The following is a 25,441-nucleotide window of genomic DNA, read 5'->3' on the forward strand; positions in this document are numbered from 1 at the left end:
ATACCTAAAACTGCCTTGCAATTGTTTCCTATGAAATAAGTACAGATAAACATCATCCTACTGTAAACTATTCCTGTTACATAGATATAGTAAGGTGGAACATCTTGCAAAAGGCTAACTGACCTTTAAGGTGGTTGCAATTATCACCTTAGTATAGAGAGGGATATTATTGGTATAAACTTATAGAAACATAAACATAGAAATTTCTCAATTTTCTCCATCAATACTCGGATCAGTAATTCATTGATGTAAACTTTGAATACCTTTGAAGTTTGATATGAGCCAAAAATGTGCATTCAAAATTCCCAAAAATACTCACTACATCTCATAATGTTTTCCTATAGAATAACAATACATGCACATTTTCTACTCCTACCAAACCCCAACTAATCTACATAAAGTTTAATGTCCCAATCTGAATTTAGTCCCTTCGCAACCCTTGTATTCAATTGGAAAATCCAATATACTTCCTTCTGACTTAAAAGTTTAAGTCTATTTCCTCCCTTTTAGGTCTCGTCACATGTTGTATGCCCTGAAAACATAACAATTTTTTATTCCCATTATGTTCATTTTTAAAATGCAGGGCAACTGGGGTGTCTGAATCCTCATCTCCAATTGACCTCAGATGCTCCAAAAATCTCGTTTTTAGAGGTCTGGTCGTTTGGCCAACATACATGATGTTACAAAGTTTACACGTGAGTAAATATATCACGTATGAGGTGTTACAATTTATGTACTCATTAAATTTAAATGACTTTTCATCACCTGTGGACTTGAAGGTATCACCTAATAGGGCATGTGAACACGATGTACATTTCCTACTCCCACAATGAAAAAAGCCATTTCTAGGGGTAAGCCAATTGCCTGTAGTGATTGTTGGTAGCATGGCTGGGGAAAGAATGTTAGCCAACGTTCTTGATTTATGTGTCACATATTTACACCCTCCCTCTATTATCTTATCCATAGTCTCATCAACCCTAAGAATAGGGAGAGACTTTTTGATAATTTGACAGATGTCATTATATTCCTTGCTATACATCGTTATAAATACAGGTCTTTGCTGGTAATCAACCTTTTTTCTAGTTTTACCTTTAATCATATCCTGTCTAGCCATTGAATCTACTTGTGTCTTAGCCTCTCTCAGATCCTGTAATTTGTACCCCCTTTCCAAAAACTACGGAACGTTTTTTGGAACGGGGGTACAAATTACAGGATCTGAGAGAGGCTAAGACACAAGTAGATTAAATGGCTAGACAGGATATGATTAAAGGTAAAACTAGAAAAAAGGTTGATTACCATCAAAGACCTGTATTTATAACGTTGTATAGCAAGGAATATAATGACATCTGTCAAATTTTTAAAAAGTCTCTCCCTATTCTTAGGGTTGATGAGACTATGGATAAGATAATAGAGGGAGGGTGTAAATATGTGACACGTAAATCAAGAACGTTGGCTAACATTCTTTCCCCATCCATGCTACCAACAATCACTACAGGCAATTGGCTTACCCCTAGAAATGGCTTTTTTCATTGTGGGAGTAGGAAATGTACATTGTGTTCACATGCCCTATTGGGTGATACCTTCAAGTCCACAGGTGATGAAAAGTCATTTAAATTTAATAAGTACATAAATTGTAACACCTCATACGTGATATATTTACTCACGTGTAAACTTTGTAACATCAAGTATGTTGGCCAAACGACCAGACCTCTAAAAACGAGATTTTTGGAGCATCTGAGGTCAATTGGAGATGAGGATTCAGACACGTCAGTTGCCCTGCATTTTAAAAATGAACATAATGGGAATAAAAAATTGTTAAGTTTTCAGGGCATGCAACATGTGAAGAGACCTAAAAGGGGAGGAAATAGACTTAAACTTTTAAGTCAGAAGGAAGTATATTGGATTTTCCAATTGAATACAAGGGTCCCGAAGGGACTAAATTCAGATTGGGACATTAAACTTTATGTAGATTAGTTGGGGTTTGGTAGGAGTAGAAAATGTGCATGTATTGTTATTCTATAGGATAACATTATGAGAGATGTAGTGTGTATTTTTGGGAATTTTGAATGCACATTTTTGGCTCATATCAAACTTCAAAGGTATTCAAAGTTTACATCAATGAATTACTGATCCCAGTATTGATGGAGAAAATTGAGAAATTTCTATGTTTATGTTTCTATAAGTTTATACCAATAATATCCCTCTCTATACTAAGGTGATAATTGCAACCACCTTAAAGGTCAGTTAGCCTTTTGCAAGATGTTCCACCTTACTATATCTATGTAACAGGAATAGTTTACAGTAGGATGATGTTTATCTGTACTTATTTCATAGGAAACAATTCCAAGGCAGTTTTAGGTATTCTACACATTAGGTGATTTAGTCTTTAACTTGGGTCCTGCCCTCAAAAGCAAAGTGATGTATCTCAATTCAGTTAAATATAAATACAGAAAATTTGAACTTTCAGTAAAAGATAGTTAATACATTAATATGAAATTACATCATATTCTACACTCTGTACCTATGTAAATATGCTCATTTGTTAGGAATTGTAAATATGTTAAATGTGGTTGCCCTCCTTTTCTGTGATTCACCTGACTCAACAAATTGCACCTGTAATGGGGGAGTGGTTAATACCTTTATTAAGGTAGAGTCTATAGGTGTTGTTACAGGTCACTGAAGAAGTTACAACTATGAAACGCGTCTGACCCTGTTACCTTGCTGGCGTGTATGCCTTTTAATGTATTTCTAATAAAGGAGCTTTTTATTTTAAGATACAGGACTGGCGGTACGTTATTTGATATTCACCCTTTTACCTATCCTCATGTGTGTAAGGATTTGGCTGCTCTAAAGTTGTTCTCTTGAGGGAAGAAGGTGAAGTTCCCTGTACATATCCCCTTCTGCACCAGTCGGACCGGAACCCTTGTTCAAGCTACAGCTCCTGTGGGGAGCGCTGAGGAAATGAGACAGAGCGGTGCTGCAGAGGCAGTGAAGACACAGCGCGGCACACAGAGGTGAATGGAATCGCAAACATACTGAGCGCTTGCTTACGGATTTTGGGGATTAGATAAGCTATTTCTCCCAGTGGCCAAATGAGGTTTGGCCTTGCCAAATTTAAAAAGGTATAATTGTGCAGCACTACTTAGATACCCACTGGATTGGATAACATATACAAATAATTTTACTAATTGTAAAATGGATGAATCTGTCTGTGCCCCTCTATCTTTATCATTCATTTTACATGCTTCAAATAAAGAATTGGGAAGCAGGATTGCATCCATCCTCTATATAAATATATTCTATTGTCCTGGAGAGGGGCGATGAAATTGTTGGGTCATAGTTTTTTGTTTTCTAAACAACTGCCTTTGTTAGGTAAGCCCAGATTTATTCCGGGTCAAGTTATAGGGTGTTCCATCACTGGAGGGTCAAGAAAATTGACTATATTTACCATCTTGTGGACCCCCTGACCCTGCTTCAGTATAATTTTAAGGAGTTCCAGAAAAGATACGAGGTACCAGTATCAGATAATTTTTTTTTTCTACAGGCAAAACATTATTTGCTTCAAATGATCAAAATAGAACCAAATATCGTTCAAAAGCATCCCATTTTGGATTGTCCTAGGATTAAAAAAGGTTTACTATCCTTTTTATATGGCATTTTACAAGTCCCAGTGGTGGAGAGGTTTATTAGGGATTATACTAGTAAATGGAGAAGTTTTAATTTTAGTGAAAATCTGGACATCCAAAAGAGCTTTGAAACGGTTAAAAAAAGTCACGAAATCGGCTAAGTTTAGAGAATCACATCTCAGATTGGTTCATCAGGATTATATTGCCCCAAGGAGAGCACACAAATGGAACACTCAGATAGAAAATAAATGTAAGAAATGTGGGGAGGAGGACCCGAGTATTCTCCACATGGTATTTCTATGCCCCAAGATTAGGCAGCTCTGGGGTAAAATTGATTATCTAATTCTAGTCATGGGGAAAAGGGTTAAAATCTTAGGGGAAAATTCCCTTTTTTTAAATAAAGTTGGAGAATGGGGATAGAAATATAGATTTATCCCGTGGGTTATTATCCTTCCAAGATCTCTTATTTTTAAGAATTGGATTAACAATAGAATTCCTTCCATAGGGGCAATTAAGAGTTTACTGGCAAAACAGGCAATCATGGAGGCCTATGACACAAAAAAAAAATTAAAACAGAGGGAATAGATACTTATAGTAGTATATGGATGGATTTTATTATATTTATGGGGAAGGACTTTTTGTCTAAAATCACTCCACTAGTTGGAGCGGAGGAAGAGTAAGGTATCTGTTTTTTTTGTGTTTTTGTTTTGTCTAGAGCCCTTGCTGCTGTAACACAGAGATGTTTTGTCATACATAGGGTAGGGACGAGATTAGAGAAATCTTAGCTAAAATTATAGCTGGAAGCTTGACATTTATAAAGGTAGCGGAGTAACTAATGTTTTGGCTATAAATTATCCTTTTCCCATGGGCAAGGTATAGATGATTTATCACTGTAATGTATATTTTGATTTCTTAAATGTTTTACTTTTTTTAAGAAAGTTGTAAGGAAAAAAAAAAAAAAAATGTATAACAATAAAAATGTAATAAAAAAAAAAAATATATTTAAAAATATATTGCAAATTTGAAGGTATGAGTATGAAGCATATACAACCAAAACATATTTCAGAACTTAAAGGGACAGTCAACCCAAAAATTACTATTACTTATTTAGATTAGTTAATTAACGATTTTTACAGCCAACTGTAGCCCAATTTTCATCTAAATAAACTTTGCCAATAAATACACTTTCTAGTTCTCATCTGGCCGTTTTGAAATAGCCGCCTGACCCCTCTTTCTCTGACGTCTCCCAAAGCTTCCACTACAGGATCCTGTAGATCCTGCGCGTTCCTATGTCTCCTGTATGTGCAATGGATATTTTTTTTGTCAAGAGGATAAAAATGTATTTGTGACCAGCAGTCCAGTACCGAGACCGCCCTCCTCGCCGCCACAGACGACATCCGCACCATGCTCGACAGAGGAGAAACCGCCGCCCTTATCCTCCTAGACCTCTCAGCAGCATTCAACACTGTCGACCACAATACCCTCCGCACCCGCCTACACGACGCCGGTATCCGCAGCAAAGCCCAGGAATGGATCACCTTAAATCCTCACAGGCAGGACCCAGAAACTCAGACTCCCGCCTTTCTCAACCAGACCCGCACTAGTCAACTGTGGTGTACCGCAAGGCTCTTTGCTGAGCCCCACCCTCTTGAACATCTACATGGCCCCTCTCGCCACCATCGTCCGACGCCATGACCTCAACATCGTCTCCTACGCCAACGACACCCAGTTAATCATCTCACTCACCCGAGATCCCACCACCGCCAAAAAGAACTTCCACGAAGGCCTGACAGCAGTTGCTGCCTGTATGAATGACAACCGGCTCAAACTGAACACAGACAAAACCAAAGTCCTCCTCCTTGGACCCAATAAATCTGCATGGGACGACTCCTAGTGGCCCACAGTCCTCGGTCACCCACCAACCCCAACCGACTACGCACAAAATTTAGGCTTCATCCTGGACTCTTCACTCTCCATGGACCGGCAAATCAATGCCATCACCTCAACATGCTTCCACATTCTCCACCTGCTACGTAAAATCTTCAAGTGGATCCCTACCGAAACCAAGAAAACAGTCACACACGCCCTTGTCAGCAGCCGGTTGAACTATGGCAATGCACTCTACGCTGGCTCCACCATCAAACTCCAAAAGAGACTCCAATGTATCCAGAACGCCTCAGCCAGACTCATCCTCGACATCCCTCGCCAATGCCACATAAACGAACACCTAAGGAACCTTCACTGGCTCCCCATCAACAAGAGAATCACCTTCAAGCTCCTTACCCATGCATTCAAGGCCCTATACAACATCAGACCCGAATAAATCAACCAAAGCGTAAATTTCTACACCCCCGCCAGGCAACTCCGATCGGCCGACAAAGCACTCGCAGTCATCCTCCGCATCAGCAAATCCACAGCGGGTGGAAGATCCTTCTCCCACATGGCAGCAGACATGGAACACCCTCCCGCTGCACCTCAGATAATCCACCTCCCTTACAAAGTTCAGAAAGGACCTCAAAACCTGGCTCTTCGACTGAACACCCATCCCCTCCCCCCCTCCACCAATATCCGCTCCCCTAAGCGCATTGAGACCCTCACGGGTGATTAGTTTGCCCTCTATAAGTACCCAATAGATAGATAGATAGCACTGCATATTGCACAGATGCTTTCTATGCAAACTCAGAGATTCCCACCTGCTATTGAAAGCTAAGTTCCTGCTTTGCTCTTCACAAGTGTAGAGCTTTGCGCCTTCTCACAGACCCCACTCTGATCTCTGCCTCCCACCTGTGTGCGCTGTACCCTTACTAAGCGGCATTTATTACAGCAAATTGCTGCAGCTGGTATCAGCTCTCACAGCACTACTGTGATTAAAAGTAGCGCCTGTGATTTCCTGGCTGATTACATTGATCGGATAGAGGGGGAAAGGCTGTGTGAGCCACCGTCACCAAAAACTAAAGTGTAAAGTGTCAGTCCGTAGCGCTGAATATATAGAAGAGATGATAATTAATGAGTTTGCTTTATTCCAATCTAAATCTAATACAGCTAAATAAAGATCAAAAGGGCATTTGAAGTAAGGGAACAGCGCATTGACAGGTCACTGTCAAAATTTGCAAGCTAGGAAATGTCATTTATTCAGCGCTACGGACTTACACTTTACTTTTTGGTAACGTTTTCTAACTGTGCAGCTTATACCATAGATCACTCACTTGCAGAGACATCTGATGGCTGAATATTCTGTACAAGTTCTCCATGTGATCCTGTGTCTAGATTTTCATCACTGTGACCTGTTCGTTCTAATAAAGAATAAAATAAGTTTATTTTGTTAAATGGATATGAAACAATTTTTGTTGCATCTAAAAATATATATATATAGTTAAATGTATTCAATTAAGAACAAAACAAAGCATCTGTTTTGCACTCAAACATTTACATATATAAATGAATATTTAATTGATTTAGCAGTAATTCCTCTTGACCATTTAACTGTGTTTTTATTATTTTTGTTGGGTATAAAACTAGTTTATAATCAGACAGCTCATTAGATCACACACAACGGATTCACTGTAGATTTACTCTGTGTCAGTCACGTCAGTAGTGTTTGTGCATTTCCTGAGTAAGATATTTATTACTACACAGCGTTACCTGAGCTCTCATTCCCTGGGATCTCCATAGTCCTTAGTGCTTGGTGAGTCTCCATCATGACGTCCTTGTAAAGCTCCTTGTGTCCCTCTATATACTCCCACTCCTCCATAGAGAAATACACAGCAACATCATCACACTTTATAGGCACCTGAAACACACACAACTCATTCAGTACTGACACAGGGACTGGTTCTGCCACACACTTTTATTGACAAGCCAGGATAATGTTACTAAGAACATACAGAGACACAGACAGAAGGTGGGAAACACACAGGGTCAGATGGGTCAGTAAAGTGAGTCACTGTGTATAAGTCACATTCCCCAGCAGTACTCACCTCTCCGCTTAGCTGTTGTATGCTGCTGTGGGAGGGCCTCTTCTTCACAATGGTGTATTCCTATAATATGTATAAGAAAAATCATCAGACTCCATTTGCCTGGACTAACAAGTTCTTGTTTACTTCTCTCGATCATCACAAAACATAAATAAATAAAATATTGTCGATAATTTTCTGGGACATCTATGGAAAAAAGCTGCTAAAGACTGAGGACATGAGCTCATGAATATAAACTTTGCTGGAACATTTGAGAGGGTGTGATGAGGGAGGGGGGTTGAGTGCTTGATTGCCCGGAGGTTCCTTCGGTGCTGGGGTCCCTTGGGTTCTAGAGGGAGTTTTAGCAAAAGAGGTCATGTAGTAGGGCTTTGCATGCTTGGGATTTTTCATTATGGTGGGAGGGGTCTTGGGTGCAAGGATTAGTATTTTTTTGCAGTAGCAGAGGGTTGTGCAGGGGGTTCTGTGTGTTGGGGGAGGATTTGTGTTGGAGGGTTGTGCAGGTGAGTAAGCTTAAAGAAAAAGACTACTTTATTTTATTTATTTATTATTTAAAAAGATAGATAATGCCTTTACTACCCATTCCCCAGATTTACATAACCAACAATGTTATATTTATATATTTTAAAACAACTAAACTTCTAAATCTCTGCCTGTTTCTAAGCCCCTGCAGGTCGTGTCTTCTCTCAGGGCATTTTGACAGTTTTCACCACTAGAGGGTGTTAGTTCATGTGTGTCATATAGATAACACTGTGCTCACGCACGTGGAGTTCCTATGAGCCAGCACTGATTGGCTAAAATAAATGTCTGTCAAAAGAACTGAAATAAGGGGGCAGTTTGCAGAGGCTTAGATACAAGATAATCACAGAGGTAAAAAAGTGTATTTATATAACTGTGTTGGTTATGCAAAACTAGGGAATGGGTAATAAAGGGATTATCTATTTTTTAAAACAATACAAATTCTGGTGTAGACTGTTCCTTTAAATTTTCACAGCCAGACAGTGCAGGTCCATGTGTGAAATAAATATAAAATTGTGCTTGCTCCTAAAGAGTTATGCAGGAAACGGCACTAGTTGGCTAAAAGTCAAGTTTGTAAAAAGCACTGAGATAAGGGGAAGTTTGCAGAGGTTTAGATATAGATCATGATAAAGCAAAACGTATATTAGTATAACAGTGATGTTTATGCAAAACTGGTGAATGGGTAATAAAGAGATTATCTATCTTTTTAAACAATAACAATTTTTAAGTAGCCTGTCCCTTTAAAAGGGACACTCAAGTCAAAATACATTTTTATGATTCAGATAGAGCATGCCGTTTTAAGACACTTTCCAATTTACTTTCATTATCAAATTTTGCACAATATTTTTATATACACTCTTTCTGGGGAGCAAGATCCTACTGAGCATGTGCACAAGTTCACAGGGTAAACATATACTAGTCTGTGATTGGCTGGTGTCTGTCACATGATACAGGGGGCCGGCAAAATGAGAGAAAAAAATAATTTGTCAGGAAAAAAAACTGTTTATTTGAAATTCAGAGTAGGTTTTATTGCTTTATCTTTTTATTGTGCACTTGTTAATTATGCAATTCTACTGCATTGAGTGGTCCTTTAACTTAGTGTTAGTGAGATGGTCTGGTTAGGGTTTGTCAGACGGTCTGGGTGAGCTGAAGCTAGGGTTAGTGAGATGGTCTGGTTGAACAGAAGTTAGGATATGTGAGATGGTCTGGGTGAGATAAAGTTGGGGCTAGTGAGATGGTCTGGGTGAGATTAAGTTAGGGTTAGTGAGATGGTATGGGTGAGATGAAGTTAGGGCTAGTAAATTGGTCTGGCTGAGATGAAGTTAGGGTAAATTGAGATGGTCTGGGTTAGTGAGATGGTCTGGCTGAGATGAAGTTAGGGTTAGTAAGATGGTCTGGCTGAGATGAAGTTAGGGCTAGTGAGATGGTCTGGCTGAGATGAAGTTGGGGTAAGTGAGATGGTCTGGGTGAGTGAGATGGTCTGGGTGAGATGAAGTTAGGGTTAGTGAGATGGTCTGGGTGAGATAAAGTTAGGGTTAGTCAGATGGTCTAGGTGAGTGAGATGATCTGGGTGAGATGAAGTTGAGTGTTAGTGAGATGGTCTGGGTGAGATAAATTTAGGGTTAGTGAGATGGTCTGGGTGAGATGAAGTTAGGGTTAGTGAGATGGTCTGGGTGAGATAAAGTTAGGGTTAGTCAGATGGTCTAGGTGAGTGAGATGATCTGGGTGAGATGAAGTTGAGTGTAAGTGAGATGGTCTGGGTGAGATAAATTTAGGGTTAGTGAGATGGTCTGGGTAAGATTAAGTTAGGGTTAATAACATGGTCTGGGTGAGATGAAGTTACGATTAGTGAGATGGTCTGGGTGAGATAAAGTTAGGGTTAGTGAGATGGTCTGGGTGAGATGAAGTTAGGGTTAGTGAGATGGTCTGGGTGAGATGAAGTTAGGGTTAGTGAGATGTGTGACTGATACCCCGGCTACCCCGACTGGGTAGCTCCGCCAAACGGGTCCTGCTTCCTCCCTGCCGACTGCAGCTATGTAGCTGGCAAATGACCACAGCCTGTAGCCACCCCTGATGCCCGACAGCACCAGTACTCAGGGTCCCACACTGTGGCAGACTCCAACTACTCCGACTGAGTAGCTCTGCCAGAGGGTCCTTCCTTTGCCTGCAACTGGCTGCTATGTAGCCCAGGAAAGTGATTTTAGCTGGAGCCAACCCAAATAACTAGACAGACTAGCATTCAGGTTAAACAGGAGCCACAGTCTCACATAATCCCAATAACTACGGGTGGCGGTTTCGGGTGATCCCGGTGGAGCGGCGGCACTTCCAGGGTGTCACAGTCCTTTGAAGTTATGGGGTTAGGGGTGTCCAAAAACCCAAGTTCCCAAAGGAGCCACAGTCTCACATAATCCCAATAACTAGGGGTGGCGGTTTCGGGTGATCCCGGTGGAGCGACGGCACTTCCAGAGAGTTACAGTCCTTTGAAGTTATGGGGTTAGGGGTGTCCAAAAACCCAAGTTCCCAAAGGATCCACAGTCTCACATAATCCCAATAACTAGGGGTGGCGGTTTTCGGGTGATCCCGGTGGAGCGGCGGCACTTCCAGGGAGTTACAGTCCGTTGAAGTTATGGGGTTAGGGTTGTCCAAAAACCCAAGTTCCCAAAGGAGCTCCCCTCTGATAATTTCCACAGCTCGTCCTCCCTAGGGGCTACCAATCCCCAAAAGAGCGGAGCTCTGAGGCAAAGGGCTGCTGGAGCGACCAGGGGTACAGTTAGCGGGTGTCCTGCTGTCCTGTGGACGACCGGGAGTTCCAGGAGCCCGGCCAGCCTGAGAGGAGTTAGGCGGGTGTCCGTTGTGAGGTGGCCGACCCGGAGTTCCAGGAGCCCGGCCAGCCTAGGAGGATTTTCCTGGTCATAAACCAACTCTTCTCTGAACACAAAAACAAGCCAACACAAAGCAAAAAAACAGCTTCCAGAGATGGTGGTTGCTCTGAGGAGCCCAAAACCACTGAGAAAAAACAAGGGTGAGGTTGTAGGGGGTAGGGGTTTAACCCTTGCAGCCCAGTATCTGTGATATCTCCTCCCCTCCAGTTCGGCAGACCCAGCTAGACCCTTAATGGGTCGGTCTGGGGCTGTCCGACTGTGGCCCTCCACTTCTCGGTTGCTGGGAGAGGTTATCCCATCTCTCCTGAGCTTGGGGCATTCTGGGGGGTCCTGCTGACGTTTATACCCTGCGCCCTGGGCGCAGGGATAGTCACATAAGACAACGTCCCAAACAAGTTTTCTAAGGCAGGCTCCAAAACAATTACTGTCCCACAAGTTCTAGTGTCCTTAAGTTATATGGCCACACTGCCTCTCTCTGTGACACTCTGTGACCCACCCACAAACAAAGCTAGTGCCGGTTTCACAGCTGTATTCCCACCCCAGAACAGAGGGGGAGGTTGCTCCTTGGTGGGGCAGGTAAAGCTTGGGTGCCCAAACACGTGGCACCAACTGAATACACTTTTATCCTCCTTGCCCAATGCAACGCCTGCCCCCTGTGAGAAATACTCCGGGACAAGAAAAGGGTAGAGACCCTGCCAAGTTACTGAGGGGAGAGTCCGTCTGTTTCTTCTCCCGAGAAGGAGATCTACTGCTGGGGAGGGAGGTCTGCTACTTCCGCTCCATGGGAAACTGTACTGCCGCTGGGGAGAGAGACCAACTGTCTCCTCTCCCAGAAAGGGATTCGGCCACTGGGGAGAGATATCGATACTCGTCTCTCCCTGCAAGGCTCTGTCTGTAAGGGGAGGGAGGATGACTACCTCCGCACCCGAGGAATGGCTCTGCCGCTGGGGAGAGAGACCGACTGTCTCCTCTCCCTGGAAGGGGTTCTGTTTACGGGGAGGGAGGATGACTACCTCCGCTCCCAGGGGATGGCTCTGCCGCTTGGGAGAGAGACCGACTGTCTCCTCTCCCGGCTCTGCCACTGGGGAGAGAGATCGACTGTCTCCTCTCCCGGGAAGGGGTTCTGTTTACGGGGAGGGAGGACGACTACCTCCGCTCCCAGGGGATGGCTCTGCCGCTGGGGAGAGAGACCGACTGTTTCCTCTCCCGGCTCCTGGCTCTGCCGCTGGGGAGAGAGACAGACTGTCTCCTCTCCTGGGAAGGGGTTCTGTTTACGGGGAAGGAGGACGACTACCTCCTCTCCCGGCTCCTGGCTCTGCTGCTGGGGAGAGAGACCGACTGTGTCCACTCCCGGGAAGGGGTTCTGCTGCTGGGGAGAGTTATTGACATCCATCTCTACCTGCAAGGGGTTCTCTGTAAGGGGAGGGAAGACGACTACCTCCGCTCCTAGGTTTCCTGGAGCTGTTACAGGTGCTGGGCAGAGGCCAGCGGCTCTCTGCCCTGTTGTCAGCACTTCTGCTGGGGTGGCTCCCTTGTCCAAGTCTATAAGCTCAGAGCAAGACTGCTGATCAGGATCCAGCAGCCCTGGTTCCCTTTCTCTTTGCTGCCACTCCTCCACAGCTGAGCTCCATGAATCCCAGAGGGCTGCACCCCAGATCTGTATGCCCCTGGCACGCTGCTTAGCGAGATCCAGAAGCCTCTTGTATTCCTTGACCAGTGCCTCTTCCTGGTCAATTATAAAATCCAGATCGTCCAGCAGCCAGGTCTCCTCCAAGAGATCCAGCAGTTCCTCTTGGAGCCCAGAGATATCCTCCAGACCCTGGTCTGTCTCGCTCCCAAACTGTGGGTCCTCTGTCATTTTTGTAAACAGCAATCCAGGGCCGCCGAAGCCAAAGCCCTCTGTGGGAGAGTCTTCCTCCAGCCATGGCTGCGCTTGCATAGCGAGCCATTAGAGGGCCCGATAGCCGTCCTCCACCCACATCTCTTGCTGGATCAGTCTATGTAGAACAGCTAGCCAATCCTTCTTTGGCTGTTCTCCCAGGAAAGGCAGTCTCACGGTCCACCGAACCCGGAATCTCGTGTCATTCGTGTGGAGGACCTTTCCATTTTCCTGCTCCTGTTGCAGAGCCTCCCACCAGAGGTCTCGGAGGGCAAGGTTCCTCCATGCCAGAACGTCCTGTTCCGAACAAGGATCATTTGTTCCAGTCAGCATCTTTTGTACTCTCCCTAGGAACTCTGCCTCCATATTTACCGGCTACTGTGGTACGTCTCCTCTGTCAGCAGAAACTGTGTGAAAGAAGCAGATCCCACCGCTGCCAGCCAATGTGACGTATACCCCGACTGGGTAGCTCCGCCAAACGCGTCCTGCTTCCTCCCTGCCGACTGCAGCTATGTAGCTGGCAAGTGACCACAGCCTGTAGCCACCCCTGATGCCCGACAGCACCAGTACTCAGGGTCCCACCCTGTGGCAGACTCCAGCTACTCCGACTGAGTAGCTCGACCAGAGGGTCCTTCCTTTGCCTGCAACAGGCTGCTATGTAGCCCAGGAAAGTGATTTTAGCTGGAGCCAACCGAAATAACTAGACAGACTAGCATTTAGGTTAAACAGGAACTGACTTTATTGTAAAACATACACTCCTTTTATACACACAGCTCATCTTGATAACATAAAGGACAATCCCACAATTTTCCCGCCATTCCCTCCCCTCCAGACAGCCCGGCACCTCCATAGGAGCCACAGTCTCACATAATCCCAATAACTAGGGGTGGCTGTTTCGGGTGATCCCGGTGGAGCGGCGGCACTTCCAGGGTCATTTTAAAGCTCTCGGTCCCCAGATGCCACAGTCCAAAAAACATAATTTATGTAAGAACTTACCTGATAAATTCATTTCTTTCATATTAGCAAGAGTCCATGAGCTAGTGACGTATGGGATATACATTCCTACCAGGAGGGGCAAAGTTTCCCAAACCTCAAAATGCCTACAAATACACCCCTCACCACACCCACAATTCAGTTTAACGAATAGCCAAGAAGTGGGGTGATAAAAAAGTGCGAAAGCATATAAAATAAGGAATTGGAATAATTGTGCTTTATACAAAATCATAACCACCACAAAAAAAGGGCGGGCCTCATGGACTCTTGCTAATATGAAAGAAATGAATTTATCAGGTAAGTTCTTACATAAATTATGTTTTCTTTCATGTAATTAGCAAGAGTCCATGAGCTAGTGACGTATGGGATAATGACTACCCAAGATGTGGATCTTTCCACACAAGAGTCACTAGAGAGGGAGGGATAAAATAAAGACAGCCAATTCCTGCTGAAAATAATCCACACCCAAAATAAAGTTTAACGAAAAACATAAGCAGAAGATTCAAACTGAAACCGCTGCCTGAAGTACTTTTCTACCAAAAACTGCTTCAGAAGAAGAAAATACATCAAAATGGTAGAATTTAGTAAAAGTATGCAAAGAGGACCAAGTGGCTGCTTTGCAGATCTGGTCAACCGAAGCTTCATTCCTAAACGCCCAGGAAGTAGAAACTGACCTAGTAGAATGAGCTGTAATTCTCTGAGGCGGAGTTTTACCCGACTCAACATAGGCAAGATGAATTAAAGATTTCAACCAAGATGCCAAAGAAATGGCAGAAGCTTTCTGGCCTTTTCTAGAACCGGAAAAGATAACAAATAGACTAGAAGTCTTACGAAAAGATTTCGTAGCTTCAACATAATATTTCAAAGCTCTAACAACATCCAAAGAATGCAACGATTTCTCCTTAGAATTCTTAGGATTAGGACATAATGAAGGAACCACAATTTCTCTACTAATGTTGTTGGAATTCACAACTTTAGGTAAAAATTCAAAAGAAGTTCGCAACACCGCCTTATCCTGATGAAAAATCAGAAAAGGAGACTCACAAGAAAGAGCAGATAATTCAGAAACTCTTCTGGCAGAAGAGATGGCCAAAAGGAACAAAACTTTCCAAGAAAGTAATTTAATGTCCAATGAATGCATAGGTTCAAACGGAGGAGCTTGAAGAGCTCCCAGAACCAAATTCAAACTCCAAGGAGGAGAAATTGACTTAATGACAGGTTTTATACGAACCAAAGCTTGTACAAAACAATGAATATCAGGAAGAATAGCAATCTTTCTGTGAAAAAGAACAGAAAGAGCAGAGATTTGTCCTTTCAAAGAACTTGCGGACAAACCCTTATCTAAACCATCCTGAAGGAACTGTAAAATTCTCGGTATTCTAAAAGAATGCCAGGAAAAATGATGAGAAAGACACCAAGAAATATAAGTCTTCCAGACTCTATAATATATCTCTCGAGATACAGATTTATGAGCCTGTAACATAGTATTAATCACAGAGTCAGAGAAACCTCTTTGACCAAGAATCAAGCGTTCAATCTCCATACCTTTAAATTTAAGGATTTCAGATCCTGATGGAAAAAAGGACCTTGTGACAGAAGGTCTGGTCTTAACGGAAGAGTCCACGGTTGGCAAGAGGCCATCCGGACAAGATCCGCATACCAAAACCTGTGAGGCCATGCCGGAGCTACCAGCAGAACAAACGAGCATTCCTTCAGAATCTTGGAGATTACTCTTGGAAGAAGAACTAGAGGCGGAAAGATATAGGCAGGATGATACTTCCAAGGAAGTGATAATGCATCCACTGCCTCCGCCTGAGGATCCCGGGATCTGGACAGATACCTGGGAAGTTTCTTGTTTAGATGGGACGCCATCAGATCTATTTCTGGAAGTTCCCACATTTGAACAATCTGAAGAAATACCTCTGGGTGAAGAGACCATTCGCCCGGATGCAACGTTTGGCGACTGAGATAATCCGCTTCCCAATTGTCTACACCTGGGATATGAACCGCAGAGATTAGACAGGAGCTGGATTCCGCCCAAACCAAAATTCGAGATACTTCTTTCATAGCCAGAGGACTGTGAGTCCCTCCTTGATGATTGATGTATGCCACAGTTGTGACATTGTCTGTCTGAAAACAAATGAACGATTCTCTCTTCAGAAGAGGCCAAAACTGAAGAGCTCTGAAAATTGCACGGAGTTCCAAAATATTGATCGGTAATCTCACCTCCTGAGATTCCCAAACTCCTTGTGCCGTCAGAGATCCCACACAGCTCCCCAACCTGTGAGACTTGCATCTGTTGAAATTACAGTCCAGGTCGGAAGCACAAAAGATGCCCCCTGAATTAAACGATGGTGATCTGTCCACCATGTTAGAGAGTGTCGAACAATCGGTTTTAAAGATATTAATTGAGATATCTTCGTGTAATCCTTGCACCATTGCTTCAGCATACAGAGCTGAAGAGGTCGCATGTGAAAACGAGCAAAGGGGATCGCGTCCGATGCAGCAGTCATAAGACCTAGAATTTCCATGCATAAGGCTACCGAAGGGAATGATTGTGACTGAAGGTTTCGACAAGCTGTAATCAACTTTAGACGTCTCTTGTCTGTTAAAGACAGAGTCATGGACACTGAATCCATCTGGAAACCCAGAAAGGTTACCCTTGTCTGAGGAATCAAAGAACTTTTTGGTAAATTGATCCTCCAACCATGATATTGAAGAAACAACACAAGTCGATTCGTATGAGATTCTGCTAAATGTAAAGACTGAGCAAGTACCAAGATATCGTCCAAATAAGGAAATACCACAATACCCTGTTCTCTGATTACAGACAGCAGGGCACCGAGAACCTTTGTAAAAATTCTTGGAGCTGTAGCTAGGCCAAACGGCAGAGCCACAAACTGGTAATGCTTGTCCAGAAACGAGAATCTCAGGAACTGATAATGATCTGGATGAATCGGAATATGCAGATATGCATCCTGTAAATCTATTGTGGACATATAATTCCCTTGCTGAACAAAAGGTAAGATAGTCCTTACAGTTACCATCTTGAACGTTGGTATCCTTACATAACGATTCAATATTTTTAGATCCAGAACTGGTCTGAAAGAATTCTCCTTCTTTGGTACAATGAAGAGATTTGAATAAAACCCCATCCCCTGTTCCGGAACTGGAACTGGCATAATTACTCCAGTCAACTCTAGATCTGAAACACATTTCAGAAATGCTTGAGCTTTTACTGGATTTACTGGGACACGGGAAAGAAAAAATCTCTTTGCAGGAGGTCTCAACTTGAAACCAATTCTGTACCCTTCTGAAACAATGCTCTGAATCCAAAGATTGTGAACAGAATTGATCCAAATTTCCTTGAAAAAACGTAACCTGCCCCCTACCAGCTGAGCTGGAATGAGGGCCGCACCTTCATGTGGACTTAGAAGCAGGCTTTGCCTTTCTAGCTGGCTTGGATTTATTCCAGACTGGAGATGGTCTCCAAACTGAAACTGCTCCTGAGGATGAAGGATCAGGCTTTTATTCTTTGTTGAAACGAAAGGAACGAAAACGATTATTAGCCCTGTTTTTACCTTTAGATTTTTTATCCTGTGGTAAAAAAGTTCCTTTCCCACCAGTAACAGTTGAAATAATGGAATCCAACTGAGAACCAAATAATTTGTTACCCTGGAAAGAAATGGAAAGTAAAGTTGATTTAGAAGCCATATCAGCATTCCAAGTTCTAAGCCATAAAGCTCTTCTAGCTAAAATAGCTAGAGACATAAACCTGACATCAACTCTGATAATATCAAAAATGGCATCACAGATAAAATTATTAGCATGCTGAAGAAGAATAATAATATCATGAGAATCACAATGTGTTACTTGTTGCGCTAAAGTTTCCAACCAAAAAGTTGAAGCTGCAGCAACATCAGCCAAAGATATAGCAGGTCTAAGAAGATTACCTGAACACAGATAAGCTTTTCTTAGAAAGGATTCAATTTTCCTATCTAGAGGATCCTTAAACGAAGTACCATCTGACGTAGGAATAGTAGTACGTTTAGCAAGGGTAGAAATAGCCCCATCAACTTTAGGGATCTTGTCCCAAAATTCTAATCTGTCAGACGGCACAGGATATAATTGCTTAAAACGTTTAGAAGGAGTAAATGAATTACCCAAATTATCCCATTCTTTGGAAATTACTGCAGAAATAGCATTAGGAACAGGAAAAACTTCTGGAATAACCACAGGAGCTTTAAATACCTTATCTAAACGTTTAGAATTAGTATCAAGAGGACCAGAATCCTCTATTTCTAAAGCAATTAGTACTTCTTTAAGTAAAGAACGAATAAATTCCATTTTAAATAAATATGAAGATTTATCAGCATCAACCTCTGAGACAGAATCCTCTGAACCAGAGGAATCATCAGAATCAGAATGATGATGTTCATTTAAAAATTCATCTGTAGGGAGAGAAGTTTTAAAAGATTTTTTACGTTTACTAGAAGGAGAAATAACAGACATAGCCTTCTTTATGGATTCAGAAACAAAATCTCTTATATTATCAGGAACATTCTGCACCTTAGATGTTGAAGGAACTGCAACAGGCAATGGTACTTTACTAAAGGAAATATTATCTGCTTTAAGAAGTTTGTCATGACATTCAATACAAACAACAGCTGGAGGAATAGCTACCAAAAGTTTACAGCAGATACACTTAGCTTTGGTAGATTCAGCACTTGACAGCGATTTTCCTGTAGTATCTTCTGACTCAGATGCAACGTGAGACATCTTGCAATATGTAAGAGAAAAAACAACATCTATATATAAAGCAAAATTGATCAAATTCCTTAAATGACAGTTTCAGGAATGGGAAAAAAATGCCAAAGAACAAGCTTCTAGCAACCAGAAGCAATAAAAAATGAGACTTAAATAATGTGGAGACAAAAGTGCCGCCCATATTTTTTCGCGCCAAATAAGACGCCCACATTATTTGGCGCCTAAATGCTTTTTGGCGCCAAAAATGACGCCACATCCGGAACGCCGACATTTTTGGCGCAAAATAACGTCAAAAAATGACGCAACTTCCGGCGACACGTATGACGCCGGAAACGGAAATAGAATTTTTGCGCCAAAAAAGTCCGCGCCAAGAATGACGCAATAAAATGAAGCATTTTCAGCCCCCGCGAGCCTAACAGCCCACAGGGAAAAAGTCAAATTTTAAGGTAAGAAAAATGTTAAATTAAAATGCATTATCCCAAATATGAAACTGACTGTCTGAAAATAAGGAAAGTTGAACATTCTGAGTCAAGGCAAATAAATGTTTGAATACATATATTTAGAACTTTATAAACAAAGTGCCCAACCATAGCTAGGAGTGTCACAGAAAATAAGACTTACTTACCCCAGGACACTCATCTACATATAGCAGATAGCCAAACCAGTACTGAAACGAGAATCAGCAGAGGTAATGGTATATATAAGAGTATATCGTCGATCTGAAAAGGGAGGTAAGAGATGAATCTCTACGACCGATAACAGAGAACCTATGAAATAGACCCCTTAGAAGGAGATCACTGCATTCAAATAGGCAATACTCTCCTCACATCCCTCTGACATTCACTGCACGCTGAGAGGAAAACCGGGCTCCAACTTGCTGCGGAGCGCATATCAACGTAGAATCTAGCACAAACTTACTTCACCACCTCCATCGGAGGCAAAGTTTGTAAAACTGAATTGTGGGTGTGGTGAGGGGTGTATTTGTAGGCATTTTGAGGTTTGGGAAACTTTGCCCCTCCTGGTAGGAATGTATATCCCATACGTCACTAGCTCATGGACTCTTGCTAATTACATGAAAGAAATCAGCATGATTCGTTACTGGGGACCGGAGTTACAGTCCGTTGAAGTTATGGGGTTAAGGGTGTCTAAAAACCCAAGTTCCCAAAGGAGCTCCATTCTGATAATTTCCACAGCTCTTGTCCTCCCTAGGGGCTACCAATCCCCAAAAGAACGGAGCTCTGAGGCAAAGGGCTGCTGGAGCGACCAGGGGTAAAGTTAGCGGGTGTCCTGCTGTCCTGTGGACAACCGGGAGTTTCAGGAGCCCGGCCAGCCTGTAATGATTCCAGTCCTGGTTTTACTTGTTACTACAATCCACCTTTTCCCACCTGTATTTAAGGCATTACCACGCCCCAAACAAGTGCTTAGTTGTTGAGTATAGTATAGCTAAGCTCAGTGCACTGTTGCTATTTACAAATAGTTAAGAGAAACATAATATCATTTGTTCCTACAATTTGGAATTACAAATACCAGCTGCAGTTTGGTCTCACAAAGGACTGATTCATATTACTTTAACTTCACTACAATCAAAGGTGAACCTAACCTGAGAAGTTTTACTTTCTGTTTTCACACTACAAGTCTGCTTGGATGTTACTGTAGTACAATCCGGATAAGAAATTCTACTCTCTCCAGAACACGGTAACTGTACCCCTTGCCTGCTTACTTATGAACTGTTGTCTCAAGCGTAACAGATAGACATTTATTATTAGCAAGCTGCCTTATTATTTCACTGTGCGCAATACTTACTAAGTGTTATTTCTGTACATACCAACTTTAAAGACTTAAAGAGTTAATCTCACTCTCAACACCGGACCGTTACTATCTCAGTCTGACGTCACTCTCAGCTATTGCCTACACAGCTTGACACACCCCTGTCAGCACTTACTAATAACGGTGAATGGCTATTGCGCTGCATACAGATACACACTGAGCTGTTCTTCACAGCAGGTCACGCCCCTGTCAGCTCCTGCAGCGCTGAGTCTCTCTCCTCTCTCTCGCAAAAGAGAAACACAAACAGAGCAAGAAGCCATTATATATTGATACTAACTAAATATTATTTGGAAGTAATATTAATTTATATAAGAAGTTACACAGTTGCCTTACTTATATGCTATAGATACATTTTATACCAATATATATTCTTTCTACAAATTACTATAAACTTCACTCAGAGTTATAACAGACTATGCTGATTTAATAGCCTGTCTCTCAGTAGTGAAACATCTATAAATTTACTCGGCTCTGCAATTGTGATCCAGTCAGCAAAAGTACCTGATACAACACCTTACACAGCCTGAGAGGAGTTAGGCGGGTGTCCGTTATGAGGCGGCCGACCGGGAGTTCCAGGAGCCCGGCCAGCATAGGAGGGTTTTCCTGGTCATAAACCAACTCTTCTCTGAACACAAAAACAAGCCAACACAAAGCAAACAAACAGCTTCCAGAGATGGTGGTTGCTCTGAGGAGCTCTAAACCACTGAGATAAAACAGGGGTGAGATTGTAGGGGTTTAACCCTTGCAGCCTGGTATCTGTGACAAGATGGTCTGGGTAAGATGAAGTTAGGGTTAATAACATGGTCTGGGTGAGATGAAGTTAGGGCTAGTGAGATGGTCTGGCTGAGATGAAGTTAGGGCTAGTGATATGGTCTGGCTGAGATGAAGATAGGGTAAGTGAGATGGTCTGGGTGAGTGAGATGGTCTGGGTGAGATGAAGTTAGGGTTAGTAAGATGGTCTGGGTGAGATAAAGTTAGGGTTAGTGAGATGGTCTAGGTGAGTGAGATGATCTGGGTGAGATTAAGTTAGGGCTAGTGAGATGGTCTGGGTGAGTTGAAGTTAGGGCTAGTGAGATGGTCTGGCTGAGATGAAGTTAGGGTTAGTGAGATGGTCTGGCTGAGATGAAGTTAGGGTAAGTGAGATGGTCTGGGTGAGTGAGATGGTCTGGGTGAGATAAAGTTAGGGTTAGTGAGATGGGCTGGGTGAGATATAGTTAGGGTTAGTCAGATGGTCTGGGTAAGATAAAGTTAGGGTTAGTGAGATGGTCTAGGTGAGTGAGATGATCTGGGTGAGATGAAGTTGAGTGTTAGTGAGATGGTCTGGGTGAGATGAAGTTAGGGTTAGTGAGATGGTCTGGGTGAGATGAAGTTAGGGTTAGTGAGATGGTCTGGGTGAGATTAAGTTAGGGTTAGTGAGATGGTCTGGGTGAGATGAAGTTAGGGTTAGTGAGATGATCTGGGTGAGATGAAGTTAGGGTTAGTGAGATGGTCTGGGTGAGATGAAGTGAGGGTTAGTTAGATGGTCTGGGTGAGATGAAGTGAGGGTAAGTGAGATAGTCTGGGTGAGTGAGATGGTCTGGGTGAGATGAAGTTAGGGTTAGTGAGATGGTCTAGGTAAGTGAGATGATCTGGGTGAGATGAAGTTGAGTGTTAGTGAGATGGTCTGGGTGAGATGAAGTTAGGGTTAATGAGATGGTCTAGGTGAGTGAGATGATCTGGGTGAGATGAAGTTGAGTGTTAGTGAGATGGTCTGGGTGAGATGAAGTTAGGGTTAGTGAGATGGTCTGGGTGAGATGAAGTTAGGGTTAGTGAGATGGTCTGGGTGAGATTAAGTTAGGGTTAGTGAGATGGTCTGGGTGAGATGAAGTTAGGGTTAGTGAGATGGTCTGGGTGAGATGAAGTTAGGGTTAGTGAGATGGTCTGGGTGAGATGAAGTGAGGGTTAGTTAGATGGTCTGGGTGAGATGAAGTGAGGGTAAGTGAGATAGTCTGGGTGAGTGAGATGGTCTGGGTGAGATGAAGTTAGGGTTAGTGAGATGGTCTAGGTAAGTGAGATGATCTGGGTGAGATGAAGTTGAGTGTTAGTGAGATGGTCTGGGTGAGATGAAGTTAGGGTTAATGAGATGGTCTGGGTGAGATGAAGTTAGGGTTAGTGTGATGGTCTGGGTGAGATGAAGTTAGGGTTAGTGAGATGGTCAGGGTGAGATGAAGTGAGTGTTAGTGAGATGGTCTGGGTTAGATGAAGTGAGGGTTAGTGAGATGGTCTGGGTCAGATGAAGTTAGGGTTAGTGAGATGGTCTGGGTGAGATGAAGGTAGGGTTAGTGAGATGGTCTGGGTGAGATGAAGTTAGGGCTAGTGAGATGGTCTGACTGAGCTGAAGTTAGGGTGAGTGAGATGGTCTGGGTGAGATGAAGTTAGGGTGAGTGAGATGGTCTGGGTGAGATGAAGTTAGGGTTAGTGAGATGATCTGGGTGAGATGAAGTTAGGGTTAGTGAGATGGTCTGGGTGAGATGAAGTGAGGGTTAGTTAGATGGTCTGGGTGAGATGAAGTGAGGGTAAGTGAGATAGTCTGGGTGAGTGAGATGGTCTGGGTGAGATGAAGTTAGGGTTAGTGAGATGGTCTAGGTAAGTGAGATGATCTGGGTGAGATGAAGTTGAGTGTTAGTGAGATGGTCTGGGTGAGATGAAGTTAGGGTTAATGAGATGGTCTAGGTGAGTGAGATGATCTGGGTGAGATGAAGTTGAGTGTTAGTGAGATGGTCTGGGTGAGATGAAGTTAGGGTTAGTGAGATGGTCTGGGTGAGATGAAGTTAGGGTTAGTGAGATGGTCTGGGTGAGATTAAGTTAGGATTAGTGAGATGGTCTGGGTGAGATGAAGTTAGGGTTAGTGAGATGGTCTGGGTGAGATGAAGTTAGGGTTAGTGAGATGGTCTGGGTGAGATGAAGTGAGAGTTAGTTAGATGGTCTGGGTGAGATGAAGATAGGGTTAGTGAGATGGTCTAGGTAAGTGAGATGATCTGGGTGAGATGAAGTTGAGTGTTAGTGAGATGGTCTGGGTGAGATGAAGTTAGGGTTAATGAGATGGTCTGGGTGAGATGAAGTTAGGGTTAGTGAGATGGTCTGGGTGAGATGATGTTAGGGTTAGTGAGATGGTCAGGGTGAGATGAAGTGAGTGTTAGTGAGATGGTCTGGGTGAGATGAAGTGAGGGTTAGTGAGATGGTCTGGGTCGGATGAAGTCAGGGTTAGTGAGATGGTCTGGGTGAGATGAAGGTAGGGCTAGTGAGATGGTCTGGCCGAGATGAAGTTAGGGCTAGTGAGATGGTCTGACTGAGCTGAAGTTAGGGTGAGTGAGATGGTCTGGGTGAGATGAAGTTAGGGTGAGTGAGATGGTCTGGGTGAGATGAAGTTAGGGTTAGTGAGATGGTCTGGCTGAGATGAAGTTAGGGCTAGTGAGATGGTCTGGCTAAGATGAAGTTAGGGTATGTGAAATGGTCTGGGTGAGTGAGATGGTCTGGGTGAGATGAAGTTAGAGTTAGAGATATGGTCTGGGTGAGATAAAGTTAGGGTTAGTCAAATGGTCTGGGTGAGATAAAGTTAGGGTTAGTGAGATGGTCTAGGTGAGTGAGATGATCTGGGTGAGATGAAGTTAGGGCTAGTGAGATGGTCTGGCTGAGATGAAGTTAGGTTTAGTGAGATGGTCTGGGTGAGATGAAGTTAGGGCTAGTGAGATGGTCTGGGTGAGATGAAGTTAGGGCTAGTGAGATGGTCTTGGTGAGATGAAGTTAGGGCTAGTGAGATGGTCTGGGTGAGATGAAGTTAGGGCTAGTGAGATGGTCTGGCTGAGATGAAGTTAGGGCTAGTGAGATGGTCTGGCTGAGATGAAGTTAGGGCTAGTGAGATGGTCTGGGTGAGATGAAGTTAGGGCTAGTGAGATGATCTGGCTGAGATGAAGTTAGGGTGAGATGGTCTGGGTGAGTGAGATGGTATGGGTGAGATGAAGTTGAGTGTTAGTGAGATGGTCTGGGTGAGATGAAGTTAGGGTGAGTGAGATGGTCTGGGTGAGATGAAGTTAGGGTGAGTGAGATGGTCTGGGTGAGATGAAGTTAGGGTTAGTGAGATGGTCTGGCTGAGATGAAGTTAGGGCTAGTGAGATGGTCTGGCTAAGATGAAGTTAGGGTATGTGAAATGGTCTGGGTGAGTGAGATGGTCTGGGTGAGATGAAGTTAGAGTTAGAGATATGGTCTGGGTGAGATAAAGTTAGGGTTAGTCAAATGGTCTGGGTGAGATAAAGTTAGGGTTAGTGAGATGGTCTAGGTGAGTGAGATGATCTGGGTGAGATGAAGTTAGGGCTAGTGAGATGGTCTGGCTGAGATGAAGTTAGGTTTAGTGAGATGGTCTGGGTGAGATGAAGTTAGGGCTAGTGAGATGGTCTGGGTGAGATGAAGTTAGGGCTAGTGAGATGGTCTTGGTGAGATGAAGTTAGGGCTAGTGAGATGGTCTGGGTGAGATGAAGTTAGGGCTAGTGAGATGGTCTGGCTGAGATGAAGTTAGGGCTAGTGAGATGGTCTGGCTGAGATGAAGTTATGGCTAGTGAGATGGTCTGGGTGAGATGAAGTTAGGGCTAGTGAGATGATCTGGCTGAGATGAAGTTAGGGTGAGATGGTCTGGGTGAGTGAGATGGTATGGGTGAGATGAAGTTGAGTGTTAGTGAGATGGTCTGGGTGAGATGAAGTTAGGGTTAGTGAGATGGTCTGGGTGAGATGAAGTTAGGGTTAGTGTGATGGTCTAGGTGAGTGAGATGAAGTTGAGTGTTAGTGACATGGTCTGAGTGAGATGAAGTTAGGGTTAGTGAGATGGTCTGGGTGAGATGAAGTTAGGGATAGTGAGATGGTCTGGGTAAACTAAAGTTATGGTTAGTAAAATAGGTCCGGTGTATCAGAAGCAGCACAGTAAATAGGACCAGCGTCATATGACAT

General features: G+C 43.3%; 1 protein-coding gene across 1 annotated transcript in view; it reads right to left on the reverse strand.

The window, feature by feature from the left end:
* The window catches only part of LOC128657947 (gastrula zinc finger protein XlCGF26.1-like), a 220,209-nt gene that overhangs the window by 168,033 nt on the left and 26,735 nt on the right, over window positions 1-25,441 (reverse strand). The window contains exons 3-5 of the mRNA XM_053712372.1: window positions 7,604-7,663; window positions 7,269-7,416; window positions 6,833-6,919 (exon numbers count right to left, since the gene is read on the reverse strand). Of these exons, the coding sequence (XP_053568347.1) occupies window positions 6,833-6,919; window positions 7,269-7,416; window positions 7,604-7,663 (295 nt within the window). The remainder of the gene's footprint in view (window positions 1-6,832; window positions 6,920-7,268; window positions 7,417-7,603; window positions 7,664-25,441) is intronic.

The sequence above is a fragment of the Bombina bombina genome, chromosome 4, assembly GCF_027579735.1.
Source record: "Bombina bombina isolate aBomBom1 chromosome 4, aBomBom1.pri, whole genome shotgun sequence".
NCBI lineage: Eukaryota > Metazoa > Chordata > Amphibia > Anura > Bombinatoridae > Bombina > Bombina bombina.